At 40.9% G+C, this 14,661-nt stretch overlaps 2 protein-coding genes across 3 annotated transcripts in view; one reads left to right on the plus strand and one right to left on the minus strand.

Moving 5' to 3' along the window:
• The first annotated feature begins 1,486 nt into the window (after positions 1-1,486).
• LOC306713708 (endoplasmic reticulum-Golgi intermediate compartment protein 2-like) lies at positions 1,487-5,906 on the plus strand. Its single transcript, XM_079183515.1, has 14 exons — positions 1,487-1,594; positions 2,548-2,681; positions 2,768-2,876; positions 2,990-3,036; positions 3,132-3,199; positions 3,311-3,351; positions 3,539-3,640; positions 3,778-3,873; positions 4,012-4,067; positions 4,441-4,539; positions 4,699-4,796; positions 4,904-5,066; positions 5,273-5,352; positions 5,525-5,906. Exons 2-14 carry the CDS (start codon positions 2,576-2,578, stop codon positions 5,603-5,605), a joined length of 1,146 nt encoding a protein of 381 aa, XP_079039641.1. The 5' UTR covers positions 1,487-1,594; positions 2,548-2,575; the 3' UTR covers positions 5,606-5,906.
• A 510-nt stretch (positions 5,907-6,416) lies between these two features.
• LOC306713998 (fatty acyl-CoA reductase 1-like) overlaps positions 6,417-14,661 on the minus strand; it is a 41,422-nt gene continuing 33,177 nt past the window's right edge. The window contains exons 6-13 of one of the 2 annotated variants that reach the window (XM_079183886.1): positions 14,213-14,257; positions 14,007-14,125; positions 12,744-12,773; positions 12,413-12,480; positions 10,206-10,377; positions 9,992-10,121; positions 9,601-9,728; positions 6,417-9,387 (exon numbers count right to left, since the gene is read on the minus strand). In XM_079183886.1, coding sequence (XP_079040012.1) covers positions 9,225-9,387; positions 9,601-9,728; positions 9,992-10,121; positions 10,206-10,377; positions 12,413-12,480; positions 12,744-12,773; positions 14,007-14,125; positions 14,213-14,257 — 855 coding nt within the window. In that variant the 3' untranslated portion in view covers positions 6,417-9,224. The remainder of the gene's footprint in view (positions 9,388-9,600; positions 9,729-9,991; positions 10,122-10,205; positions 10,378-12,412; positions 12,481-12,743; positions 12,774-14,006; positions 14,126-14,212; positions 14,258-14,661) is intronic. The other variant, XM_079183887.1, reaches the window with a different exon arrangement.

Raw genomic sequence — 14,661 nt, forward strand, 5'->3', positions numbered from 1 at the left:
AAGAAATAAGCACAACAAAAAATAAGCACAATTGTGTCACCCAATCTAAAACTGCTCTATCAGCAGAATATGTGCACAGTTGCAGAGTTTGTCTTCGTTGTGTTCTCACACCTCTCATCAACAAAGAGCGAGTCGCTCTGATAATATTCCTAAACTATGGCAGACATAGCGGAATAGCATTACCAAAACACAATATCCAGCCCTGGTATGTCTCCATGGAGCGTGTCTGACATGCCCTACGTGCTTGTGTGGTGAATAGCAATGGGACCACCGACCCACAGCTTGATCTGTGAGCTGACAGCACCCATCCCCCAACACGCCCATCTGTGCTGCTCTGCATAGGCAAGCAGGCCCGGTGCATGCAGAGACTCACGAGCACTCGCTGCACAGAAGACACATGTGATTCAGCCATTTCATCTGCAGATCTGAATAGTATTTTAGTTTTTTTGTTTGGTGCATTCTCAGCCTGCACCAAGATGTAAACATCTCCTCCTTTGTCCTCAGGGGGATAATGCCGTAGCAGCATGCACCAGTTGGTCGTAGTAGATCATTATCACAATAGGTTTTTCTCTCCCGTCAGTGTGAGCAGTGCAACTTCATGTCTGGTGTGCAGATCCACCACATGTCTGTGGTAAACACTCCTCCTGGAAGTTAATTATCCCTCGTAAGTGGAGGTCAATGCTCCTTAAGATGTGTGTGACTGCTGATGAATGGACAAAGTGTTTTACTACCACTACTACTACAATATTTGATTGTTTTATGAACCAATGTCATAAAATATTATACCACGTTGCACACGACAAAAGTGTAATATGTAAAACTACAACATGTCAAAATATGGAAAGTGAAACTAAGCTGTAAATCATCTGAACCAAATGTTGCTATTGTTGTTTTGGGTTTCTCTTCAACTGAAGACTTAAATAATAAGTCTGCTATAATTTTGTTTGGCGTAAAAGATAATGAGGTAATGCAAACTTTTCTAAATGTAAAAAGTGTTCTGATCAGATATTGGTAAGTTTGTGATGGAAGAAGTATTCCGCTCTACAGTGTAAAAATACTCTGTACAACTAAAAGTCCTGCATTAAAAACAAAGAACTAAAAAAGTATGATCACAAAAATATAGGCCTATATATAATATAGAATGCATACAGTACAGTATAAGCAGGAAAGTACAAGTATTTTAAAATTGTGCAGTACTTGAGTAAATGTACTTCGTTACATTCCACCACTGGCTAACAGTTTGTATCTTTTCATATATTAGGATCATTTTAGATTGTAATTAAAACAGTTTTATTCATGCATTGTAATATGATTGTGTATGGAATATAGTTTGAACCCTACAGATTTACTATATATTATATTATTCCAGTATAAAGGCGCCACCTCCTGACAGAACATCGACACTGCTCTGTGCGCGTTCACGTCGCACGCCACGCACTGGCTGACGTTCACCCAAACAAGGAAGACGCGAGACCGCCCCCTTGCATGGATGTGTCATGGTGCACTAACATTAAGATATCATTGAATAACTTCTTGAGTATGGCGTCCAGGGATCCTGTACCGCGATTTAACATCTAACCAGATGATAAAAGAGGTAAGATGAATTATAAATAAATGGTGTTGGAGGAGCTGTGCTGCTTTATTGAAACGGTTTACAGTCAGTAGATCTCTTCACTTCATAAAACACTCTACTGTTATATAATACTCTGTAGGACTTTGCAGAATATCCATCCCAATATTGATTGTATAGAAACATTAACATATTTTCGCTGCAGTATTGCAGTGCTTATATAGCGATATAAAGTGTATTAGGATGTTATATGAGCAGCATGTGTTGTGGTGTTTGTGTTGAGTGCATGAAATATTCAGCTGATCAAACAATAATTTCTCGGTTGTTTATTATTATTTGTATTATTTTTTATTCAATGGTTTATTAAAATCATTAGTGTGACATGGGTGCAATTTTAATAATACAATTTATTATTGACAACCTAATGCATTTGATTATCACGTGTTTTAATGAACATATACATCAAGTTAAAATAATAATAATAAAACAACAGAGAAGATTAAATATTATTTTCAAAAAACATTTTCAATAGAATTGTATTGCTATTCTATTTTAAGATGTTTACTGATGACTGAGGCAGCAAAGCAGGACATTTGAAAAAAAACGTTATGCAAAAATAAATACTTTACTTACGTTTTATTCATCTGAGATGGAGACTTGTTTTAATAGGTCTTTGGATTGTATAATTGTATTGCTGATGAATATAAAACAAATATGTATTGAAAAAGAAAATAGGATACATCAATAGGAAGCATTTGGTAATAAATCAGGAAAGCTACTAATGAAGAGTGTGTTTTAAGATGTGTTACAGTGTTACTGTACATTTAACAGACACATGGTGGTATTAGCATGATATGAATGTGTTCGCCCTTTGGTAAAATGTACATTTGCATCCTTAATAAAAACCATTACAAAGCCAGAGGCTGCAGACTGGGGTCCTGAATGTAACACTAATGGATGTTTTATTTGTGATGGAGGAGCTGGAGAGCAGCCCTGAACCTGAAGATGAGGCGGCTGTCACGAAGAAAAGCCCTGAGCTTAGTGAGGGAGCTGGACGCCTTCCCCAAAGTCTCAGACAGCTACGTGGAGACCTCGGCCTCAGGAGGAACAGGTGGGTCACTCCTCTGAAGACAAAAAGACGACAATACGGTGAAGATGTCACAACCACGGTAACCAATGTGTCTGTCTCATCCACAGTGTCGCTGATTGCTTTCGGTGCCATGGCACTTCTGGCTGTCTTAGAGTTCTTTGTTTATAGAGACACTTGGATGAAGTATGAATATGAAGTTGACAAGGATTTTTCCAGGTACTAATCAAACGTAACATTCCCAAAACAAACTTGCTCATATTTACAGTGTATGGCAGGAAATGACTGTCGAACAGATATTATTCTCCCTCTTCTTCTTTTGTCATTTGCAGTAAATTGAGGATAAACATTGACATTACAGTTGCCATGAAATGCCAGCGTGAGTATCTCACGTAGATAAATTGCTCATCGAATTGCATTACAGGTGTAAATATGTGTCAGTTGCCTGCATGCATATTATGTCTGTGATTGCAGACGTTGGAGCAGATATTCTGGACCTGGCTGAGACCATGATCACATCCAGCGGCCTCCTGTACGAACCTGTGAGTGAAGCATGATGTTGTGTTTAATTCAGCGTCAGAGGCATTTTCTTTCCAGCTTTTAAAGGTGTTGCTTTTCACAACTGCATCTCTTCTCTTTGTATGTTTTTTCAGGTTATTTTTGAACTGACTCCACAACAGAGACTGTGGCAAAGGTGAGCTGTCACGAAATCATGACGGGAGATATCGAAACAACAGGATGTCTGCAAGTCATGTAGTGTCTGAAATTATGCTATCTAAATTGATGTAGAAAAGCTGGAGCAGTTGCATTTCTACAGTCAAGATGTAGTTTAACTGTAGCCTTGTCTAGCATGCTGCCAACTTTTCTTTTTTCATCGCTAGGACGTTGCTTCTCGTACAGAACAGGCTGAGAGAGGAACATGCCCTTCAGGAAGTCCTTTACAAAACTCTCCTCAAAGGAGGTCCCACTGCTCTGCCCCCACGGTCAGTTATATTACGTGTGTTCAGTTCTTCATTAATCTCACAAAAAGGCTAACAAAGTTTTATTTATTTTCTGCAGATATTATGCAGCCTGTCAAATTTTGTACTTAATGATTATGTGTGTGTGTGTGTGTGTGTAGGGAGGGCGTCTCTTTGGATCCGCTCAATGCTTGCAGGATACACGGGCACGTCTACGTCAACAAGGTGGCAGGAAACTTGCACATCACTGTGGGAAAGTAAGAAACCAGAGGAATTGTCAAAAAGGTGCTGGCAGATATAACTAGAGCTCGTTCAGGAATCTCTTACCACGGCCCAGTCATAACTATATCGAGCTGTTGACTCCAGTCCTCTTATACCTCTTTTGTCTTTTCCAGGCCCATCCACCATCCTCAGGGTCATGCCCACATTGCAGCTTTTGTGAGCCACGAAAGTATGTAACAGTTTTTGTACTTATGCTTGCATATGTTTTCTTTGGCTTGTTTAAAAGTACAGTGTTTTAATATGCTGCTCATGGTGCACAAAGAAAGAACTATGACTGCTAAATTGAAAAAAAGCGACGACAGACATCTTCCTCGGGGCATTTACTGAATATGAAAGCAGATTTTTACATCAATGATGCTATTAAATGTTGCGTTTTTACATATATATTATAAATCCCTCTCAGTTTTCTATTTCATACATTTTACAACTGATCTGTAACCAAGCAAGTGCAGAGTACATTTTTCCAGGTTCCCCCAGAACGTGTTCAGTGATTCTCCATGGCCTTGATTGAACCTGAGCTCCCTCTCATCTTTGCATCACAGCGTACAACTTCTCCCATCGAATAGACCATTTATCTTTTGGGGAGGAGGTACCGGGCATCATCAATCCTCTGGACGGCACAGAGAAAATCACCTTTAACAGTAAGTTACTGCTGTGTTTCAAGAGACAGGAGAGGATAAAACAGACTTTTACTAAATCACGAGTTCACTCAAACTGTCCTTAGTTCACCTAAGTTGGTTAGTTTCATTGTGAGTTTCTTCGGTATAGTTTTCCTTCTTTAAATTGATGTTTTATTACAGATAACCAGATGTTCCAGTACTTCATCACAGTGGTTCCAACCAGACTGAACACATACAAGATATCTGCAGACACTCACCAGTTTTCTGTGACTGAGCGGGTGAGTGAAAAGTAATTAGCGGCCCACGAGGAGGGACGGACAGAGGATGATGAAGCCTTTCAGAGAAACCTGGGATGACACTAACCACCACCACGTCTGTTTGCAAGGAGCGGGTGATAAACCACGCAGCGGGCAGTCACGGCGTTTCAGGCATCTTTGTCAAGTACGACACCAGCTCTCTGATGGTGACGGTCAGCGAGCAGCATATGCCACTGTGGCAGTTCCTGGTGTGGCTTTGCGGCATTATCGGGGGTATATTCTCCACGACAGGCAAGTCTGCTTTTCACCTGCAATCACAATTATTAATTTCTTATTTTCACAGGGACAGTGCAGATTAACACGGACACATATGAAGACAAAACACAAGTAATATATATGGGGCTTCTGGACTTTTAAATTCAAAGTCCATTCTTAAAATGTGATTTTTTAAAATGTGTGAATTCATCTATTTATCGCCATGTGTTTCTCTCTTAAAGGCATGCTCCATGGGCTCGTTGGCTTCTGTTTTGATGTTATCTGCTGTCGCCTCAAACTTGGAGTCTACCGGCCCAGAGAGGTGAGTCTTGAACACACCGTCTATGGTCTTTATATCCAAAATACAGGTTTGCTTTTCCTCAATAAACAGGCCGTCTCCATTACTGTAAAATCCAAAGGAATTGTTTCTTTCTCTATGTAAACTCAACCATTAAGCAGATCTAATAGACTTACCTGTACTGGATCTATTCTAGGATGTGCAGCTACACAACCAGATGAACAATCTCAACAATCACCAGACTCCTTTGTTGGCCGACGATGTCCCTCAGGAGTAGTGTTTTTTCAGGCTTTTGCCCATCGTCAAACGTTATCGCTTTGTCATAAAATTGTGTTTTTCTACTGAGAACGGTAAAGCTGTCTAATAAACACTGTGGTGTCGACTTGAAAAATAGCTCATTGTGCTACTACTACACTGTACTACTACAAATGCAGGCATACTATTTTATATAATACATTATTTCCTTTGTGATGGGGTTTGTTACTTTAGGCATGCTGTAAGGCTTTCTGTTCCATTTGCTGTAATAGCACATTATACGGATTGTTTGGTTGTCATTTTGACTCCAATAAAATGTAAAGACCCACAAATAAAAAAAAATACCAGTGAGTTTTTCCCCCCAAAGCATTGATGTGTGGAAGACATTTAAATCTTCTTTGAAGTCATAAAAAGATGGGAATGGTCTTCAAAATCCGGCATCTTTTTTAGACCTTTTAATCCAATCGTTCTGTTGCTCATAACTTGTGTTTTAGGTGTAGCATGTGAGGTTGTTGGTAAATAAACAAGCGTATAAATAGTTAGCTTAAGAGTTAGACAATAAGATAATCTGAAGCCTAAAGACAGCTCAAGAGAATAAAATCAAAACTATACAGTTAATATATTACAATAAAACTCTGGCTCTGCATCAAGGTTTAAGGGATAATCTAGTGATTTAGTATTGTACTGACTAAATGTAGAAATAAATAAAGGCAGCAGAGACCAAAACATAACTTTTAGTCCCTAGTATAATTACATGGTGAGGTAGAAGTTTCATGGACTGCAGCACACTTTTTCTCCTCTAGTTTATTTCAGTTTTGTCAAGCAGACTTTGAATGAAGTGCTGTCAGAGCAGGTCATAAAGGTGGTCCAACATTTTGTAAATGACACCAGAAAGCACAAGATGAAGTCATTGTTTACGTGTTGCCGTAGTTTGTTACGTACAGTAGCAGTCGCAACGGTGCTCTGCAGCAAAGACAGCACTTTGTTGTGAAACAAGCACACATGAGCAAAACTCTTTAAACGACACCACAACAATAACTGACAAAGCCACTTCCTCATACAGGCCTCGCACAACTGCAGACATTTTGGTTCATTATCCCCCTCTGAAATTAGGAGGACGGTTACCACGATCACACCACAAACATGGGCTTTGCATAAACATTTATTTAGTTCTGTCCCTTTTTCTCCCATATAGGCTCGTAACTGTTACGTATTGTATTCTGTCAAGAGTCAAGCAACACTGTACACAGTTTTCTCATTTGTTTAGTAAAAATGAACACTTAACACTTTTGGTAAACTCTGCGGGAAGCTCTGTGGTGGAATCCTGTGAAGACACTCACCAAGCAAAGATCAACAGTCAAATACAATTTTTGGTAGTCTATAAGAATAATATGTAGTTCAACTATTTACAGGTCTTCCAAACTGGGGTAAATGATGCAATACCAGGAGGGCTTTAAATCCCTCTTTTATAACCTAGCACTTAGGTCCAGACTAACATGTAGGTCACAGTGTGTCTTGCTTAAAAATAGAAGTCCATTTCCCCATCAGGTAAGGTTTGGCAAACCTCAAGGCTCCGTACTTGGTCCACTACTTTTCACATTAGTCTTCCGTTCTGCAGAATCGTTTGCAGCTGCAACATGAATTTTCCCTCTGATGCAGATGACACTCGACTTAACATTGCAATCGATTCTTATGATTGCCTCTATGCTCTGTCCTGTTTACTAGCTGTCAAAAGCAGTTTGAAATAGATTTTCTTACATATAGATGAAGCTGAAATGCTCCCCCCCCTATAGTTTACAACACAGTCTTGCTGCTTTGACTTCTTATTCCCACTAGAGGTGATTTTCTTTCTTTCTCAGCCATATTTAACAAACCTTATGACCTCTTCAGTATCCAGAGGCCTGCCTCAGGAACTAAGATAAATCGTAAGTCAGTAGTACCTTCATCTTCACATTTCTTTAAATACAGAGTCTGCTGCTATCTGCTGGGTGCCCTGATGGCTCCTTCCCTGCTGCTGTCACTCTTTGGAAGAGCTGCATCTCCTCCTGCTCCAGTTTGTGCTCTCATGTATTAGCATTACATTTGAGTCACAGCCGTACCCATCTATTTCTCAGATAAAAGACTCGGTGATGTTTGAAAAACCCAGAAGGACGTTTAACAACACTTTTTGTATTTGTTGCAACTCTGTTTACTAAGACCCTTCTTATCCAGATGGCGGAGGAAACAGAGTTACAACGAGGGTTTAAAATGTCTTTCATCATGCAGGGGATGAAATATTTGTAGGTAATTATTTTTACAGAGAAATTGTTGGTTATCACTGTGACTCAAGCGCTAGTGAGAGGCACACACTGGGGCTAGGTCTCCTCCAGCTTTCAACTATTCAACTGAATTGCCTGCTTTAAGCTCGGTCCCCCAACCTCACCAACCGTAGACCTTACATCTTGGATATTTGACATCACTAATATTGAACTGGACTTGGATTTACTACATTAGCCGTGGACCTTTTAGAATCCCATTGATGTATCTGGCGTGTCCAACGGCTACAACTTGTTATAATTTGTACTTTCTTTTCCCCACCTATGGCTCCTATTTCACCCCCAGCCGAATGTCTTTTTGAGGTTCTGGGGGAGTTTGTCTTCTTAGAAAACGTGGGCTTGGTTGGGAAATGTTGGGAGACATTGTACAGTATGTGATGCTGGGCTATACAAATAAACTTGACTCTGATGTTCTCTTATTTATATATAATACACTGCCAAGGTCTACCACATACATCAGACTAGCCTTTGACGCAAGTATAAATATGTAAAAGTAGTAAACTTAGTTCCAGTACAAACTGCTGTACAAACAGGCAAAAAGTGGATGAGCATTTAAACAAACAAGGTTTATGTTCAAAGACATACTGACATTATTGTTTGTGATATTAAACAAGTGACCAGCTCGACAGCAGGAAAGATCTGTATGTTTCCGTATATGTAGTGATACTGTTGTCTTGTGTGGTCAGAATTTAGCTTTAATACTAGTCTCGATCTGTGGATTGGCCTTGAGACGACGTTAGTTTTGGGTGTAATCTTAAAAAAGGCAGTAGATACACGTCATGTAAGACAAACAGATAGCCACATCACCTGCCCAACAGTAGAAAACAGAGAAACAAAAATAATCGTATCGAAATCGTCCTCCAGTGAAGCACTGCCGTATTTCAAGTATGAAAAAATAAAATCATCACAAGGCAAGGCATGTACCGAGATTCAAGAGGATGGAAACGATGATGTGGAAAAGAAAATGGAGGTCACACAAAAGGCTTTTCGTTGCATATATAATTGGCCACGCTGAGAAGAAAAAGGTAGGTACAAAATGAATGACAACACTTTCTTTATGGACGGGGTCTAGTGACTGAACAGTGCAGGTAATGCTGACAGATTTCAAAACTAAAACAAATAATTCATGGCTAGTCGACCTCCATTCCTCCCTCCGAGTGCTTCACACAACTGCAGTCTCCCACCTGTAGAGAGCTCCCAGCTAATCCGCACATAAAGGAGGATTTAGAGTGTCCTTTTGTGGACAGTCAGAGTCTCAGATGTTACATCCTGCAGACAGCTAAAGGCGACAGGCGGCTGTCTCTGGTTCGAGGCTCGGAGGAAGACTCAGTTGTTTATGGTGCTGGATGCGCGGAAGTAAGAGAGGAACTTGAAACAGAGGCTGACCACAAAGTACCAGATGTTTCTGGCCATCTGGGAGCGAGCGATAAACACCCTCCAGATGAAGACGACCAAAAGGGTGTTGAAGGTGTAGCGGATGTTCCTCAATCTGGGAAAGTGAGAGGAGGAATGAGACAGGAAATAACAAAAACCTTTTAAATGGGTAATATAGAGCTCTGCTGTAGTGAATTTATTAAGATAACGTTTCATTGACACTTATCACTGAGCTGAAATTCCTGTTATTTACTAAGGAAAGAGAGTTTGAGAGGTTGGTAACATTCTAGTCCTGTTGTATATATGCTTTATTCTCTTGTTGACTTACTTCCTCAGATGCTGTCTGGCAGCAGGAATGTCGGACATGTCTTCATTCAGGACGTACTTCTTGGTGCCGATGCAATAATTCTCGATGTACTCGGGCCAGTTCAGCTGGCGCACATCAAAGTTAAATGTCTGCAAGATAGAAAAGATGGTTGGGAGGGCGTCGAGTCAAAGACAAAAAATCAAAGCTACTGTTTTATTTGTAATAGAAGAGAAATGTGAAATTCCACTCTTCATCACTAGATGGAGCAATAGACTCCCTAATAATACCTGCATCAGATACTGTCAGATGAAGCAAATATTGTTCAGACTGGATCAAACAATCTGGTTCCTAAATCAGCTTAGAAGGTGGAAAATGTAGCCCAAACTGGCAGCGTGTTTGTGGATACGCGTACCTTCCTGTCCTCCGGGGTTAGCTGGCTCATCAGCATGCTCATGTTCTCAGAGTTCCACTCCCAGTCCTGGCTGCTGAAATACTCCAGCAGGCCGATGGCCTTGTGCAGACGATTGAAGATGCGCATCATCCTAGAGCGAGAGTGGGGTCAGAGGTTACGACACACGCCAACTCCTCTGTAGATTTCAAGTGCGACAGATAGCTGCGAGTCTTACTGCGGCTTTTGTCCAGAGAGACGCAGGACGAGGTCGTAGATGAGTGCAGGGAACTTGTGGCTGACCAGGATCCAGTACTGGTTGATCAGGTAGTTGGAGGTGATGTTGGCGTTGGGCCTGCGGAAAGCTTGATCCAGCGGGTTCCTCTTGAAGGACGACATTACATGGTGCTCTGTAAAATGGGCATGGTTCAGGGGATAAATTAGACGGCAAAATAAAGTATTTATCTCTGAGGGGCAAATAGAAAATGTACTAGTTCAACTACCCAGTTCTTGAAGACTCTTTTTACAAACTAGGTGAAAAAAACATTACATCTGCTGTACAATAAAATACTTTTAACTGTTTCCTAATGCAAAGTGCCCCAAAAAAAAAGTTTCAATAAGTTTAAAATATTTTATATCGTGCAGTGGATAGGATAGGGTTTTTTCATCCAGATCGTTAGATGAGGATTTAAAAAAGCCTTCAGCGGTAAGATATCAAGATCCCCAGTTATTTAATTTTGGGCAAATCCAAAGCGTAGCTCTGTGCCTGGAATGTAATGGGGGCACAAACTAGGGCGAGCCTTGCTTTAAAAGTCAGCGGACATGTGGGGATCCCATGATGCAATGCAGGATAAAGAAGGTATCCGGCAGAAAGCAGCCACACAATGACTTCGCCCCCCCCCCCCCCTCCTCCCAGAATCCAGCAGCAGCAGCCATCCACCGACACAGAGAGCAGCCATGTGACCTCACACATTACATCACACCGCTCGTTTCCATGGAAACAGATATGCAGGGATTTGCAGGGGCCGAGCGATGACCAGATCCGAGCTGACAGCCAGCTGTGGCCGGGCCCCTCGCAGCCTGGAGTATCCCCCCCCCCCCCCAAAAAAACAAAATGGGCAAGAGTACCCACAATTCACAACAAGGAGCTGGATCCTCCTTCTTTACTTGTGTTTTTTTGGTCTCATTGTAATTTGTGCTTCGTCGCTACTTCTAATTTGGGCCAGCGAGATAAGAGTAAACGGTTCCTCTTTCATAACTGAGTTGCAGTGATGAGACCTAATCCTGCTACGAGCCATCTGGTAGCAATTTCCTCGGTGGAGGGAGCATGTTTGCTAATCTGAGAGGAAATGGGGTTAAAGAGGGTCCCTTGTCATCCAGCCAGCCTGACATCCACAGCTCTCTAATCCCACTGTATCTGATGACCGCTGATGACCCTTCACGTGGAATTTCATCGCTACCTCATTTATCAGAAACCATAAAAGCTCTGAGCTCTAGCAGCAATTCATATCAACTGCATCAAAACCTCACATTTGCATAACACGAGTGGGGTAGTGACAATAATAAAAGAAAACATTGTAGTATGATTTAAATGTCTATAATCTCACATACATTTTGTGATTACAGACAGCGTAGTAAGTTTGTGCTTTCAGTGAAGGGAAAATTCAGTTGTATGATAGACATACGTATGAATAAGGGAATATTTGAGCTAAAGGCTAACGTCAGCACGCTACCATGCTCAGAAAGCTAACATTCTGACCTGATGATGGGGCGAGAAGAAAGCCAGAGGATCACTAAAGTCATTATGTTAATCCTGACAGGGACGTGAAAATCTACATTTCGCGGAAATCCATCAGAGTTCCAGCGTTTGGAATGTTTTGCTTATAAAACCACAGATGTCAACCTCATGCAGAAGGTTAAGGGATCACCAATGTCAGTAGGGTTCATCCTCTGGGGACCACGGATGTTCATGACAATCATCATTCTATAGTAGTTGAGATAATTTGCTGGACAAGTGAAAAGTTTAACCTGCCGGTGGAACTAGAACAAGAACAAGTCAGTGGATCATAACACATATGACGGCAATCCACCCAATAGTTGTTGTTGAATCATGTAAGTGTTATGAAAACTAGTGTTGTCTAACCTGCTTATGTATGAAAGTAAAACAGGTCTCGAGTATAACGCCCTCCAACTTTAAAACCATCTTCTGTCTCTTTCCAGCAGGTGGCAGACACTCTCCACAACAACCCCCGACCACAAACAACACAACTTAATACACGACAGGCGACGTTATGTCACAACGCTGGAGTATCGATTAGAGACGATGAACGGGACGACAACACTGTGGGATGCCGACAGGCGCATAAAAAAAGCAGCTCTACAAATATCCGCCTGCAGCGAAAGGGTTCTATTACCTTTAAGCAGGACAACAAACAATGTACCTACCAATCTCTCCCCAGTGGAACGGGTTGATGCCGCCGGAAGTGCAGTTGTACACCAGAGCTGTTTTAGGTCTGCAAGGTGTGGGAGAAGAAGGTCATAATGAAGCCAATAAAAACACAGATTAGTCTGTATTTTCTGGACTATTTGAGCATCAAGCTATAAAACTATAGTGCTATAAAAGTGCAAAGGTGATTCTTGAAAGCATATTAATCTGAGATAACACATGCAAACCTTTAAAAGAGTGCTGACAAGGTACTGAATATACATTTGAGCTGGAAAACTGAGGGATAATTAAACCTTTTAACATAATTTCCAATGCGGAGTCAATACTTAACTTTCATTTGTCTCTCTTTCTGTTTTCCTTCTGAAAATAAGTACAGGTTGTCAGGGACATAAACACTGATATAATCACATAACAGTTGGTGATGTTGATGTGTTATTACATTTGTGAGATATGATTTATTTTTTCCTTTATAAAATACATTTGTTTGGATGTAATTTAGGTCTCAAAAACCAGTTCTTTTGTATCTTTAATCTTATACAATTTGGGAGTGGTCTGTTCAGCTTTCCTTAATATTCTGTCCAGCATTAAAACCGACCCCAGTCAAGGGAAATTTGGGAGTAAATATTTGTCTGAAAAATGAAGCCAATCCAAAGTGCCTTACACTTGCATTATCTCTAATGTCCACCAGGGGGCGACTCCTCTGGTTGTATAGAAGTCTATGAGAAAATGTTTCTCCTTCTCTCTTGATTTATTCCCTCAGTAAACATTGTAAACACGAGTTTATGGTCTCAATCTCTAGTTTCAAGTCTTCTTCAATACAGCATGATGTTCATTTAGTAAACTATGATCTATTTAGAATCAAATAGACCATAAAGCAGAGTATGTTTTAGGGTGCGGCTACTTTGTGATTGACAGGTCGCTACTACGACGTTCGGTCTGGGATTTGTCCCCGTTTTCGTCTTTCAAACATGTTGAAACTTTGCTTAAAATCTATCATGAGCTTTTACACAGTGTGGACTCTTGGACTCATCTCATGGTATCTATCTTGTAAAACGTTTTTTTACTTCTTTTATTACTTGAGACTTTAAGCAATAAAGGTGTTTGTTAAACTTGAATGGCTTTCTGTTAAAAGACAGTGACACCAGGTTTTTATTAGGCTGAAGAGTATGTGTCCTCTATACAGGCTCAAGATCCTTTTACCAGGAAAAATAATATTATGATTTTTATCTGTGGGCTTTTAGTGTGGTCTGGATGGACAGAGTACATCAAGAAGTATCCCACAGTCTTATAAATCCGCTTTATGTATACACATCCAGTTTTAAGTCTTTTCTAGGATGGCAGCATAAACACACACAAAACATTCAACCCAAATATACCTACATATATATATATATACTGTAGATTATAAATTCCTAACAAAATGATATAATATTGTCAGCTTTTTCTAACCATCTCTTCACTGCAGCTCAACAATGAAACACAATGAGGGAATTTCATTGTTCAAAAGACTTGGAAAGTGTGAACCTGTCCTTTAAGTTTGGGGATCCAGGTTAACAAATCATCCCAGACAGACCCCATGGGTGTGGCACTAACCTGCGTTCAGCCGTGTACCAGCCAGCAGCCAGCGTGAGGTTGATGACCACGTCCACGGGGATCAGGTCAGCCACGGCGTCGTTGTTGGCTCTCATGGTGCGCAGGATCCCCTTTCCAGCCTGATCACAGAAGCACACTTAGGACTCCAAAACGTGTCTGTGTGTTTAAAAGCTTTGAGGTTTAAGAGTTTTAACGCCATCACTTACAGCTATAAAGACTCCACTCGGCCCGTTGAAGTTGTCGATCCAACCCTGAGGTGTAAGAGCAGAGAAAGCGTGTCAATCCAAATCAGATACAACATTAAGTTATCGATCCTGACAGCAACACATATGTGGCAATTAAGCGCGGAATCACATGTTCAGGGTTTTGTTACTTCCTGTGTTGGGAGAACAAGGGACGCTGGGAAGCACTGATTGTCGACTTCAATTAGAGAGCATTAAAAATGGATGAAACCACTGGTTACAGATTGCTGCAGTTTCCAACGTGTTGGACTGGAGAGCGATTATGCGGTCGAGGCCGAGGCTTGTCCGGAGTCTAATAATACGCTCTGGTGCAGATAAAGTGCACAGATGGACAAGCCAGAGGTGTTTTTATCAGCACTACAACGTGAGGATGGCGTCATGCCCGACTAAAATGGCAGATAGATCTTATAGAG

The sequence above is a fragment of the Pholis gunnellus genome, assembly GCF_910591455.1.
Source record: "Pholis gunnellus genome assembly, chromosome: 22".
NCBI lineage: Eukaryota > Metazoa > Chordata > Actinopteri > Perciformes > Pholidae > Pholis > Pholis gunnellus.

What these genes read in the sequence shown, in the direction of transcription:
- LOC306713708 (XM_079183515.1), top strand. Translation starts at nt 2,576, where the DNA reads ATGAGGCGGCTGTCACGAAGAAAAGCCCTGAGCTTAGTGAGGGAGCTG. An exon ending in AGTTGCCATGAAATGCCAGC is followed by an intron (nt 3,037 to 3,131) that starts GTGAGTATCTCA and finishes CTGTGATTGCAG; the next exon opens with ACGTTGGAGCAGATATTCTG. An exon ending in AGAGAAAATCACCTTTAACA is followed by an intron (nt 4,540 to 4,698) that starts GTAAGTTACTGC and finishes GTTTTATTACAG; the next exon opens with ATAACCAGATGTTCCAGTAC.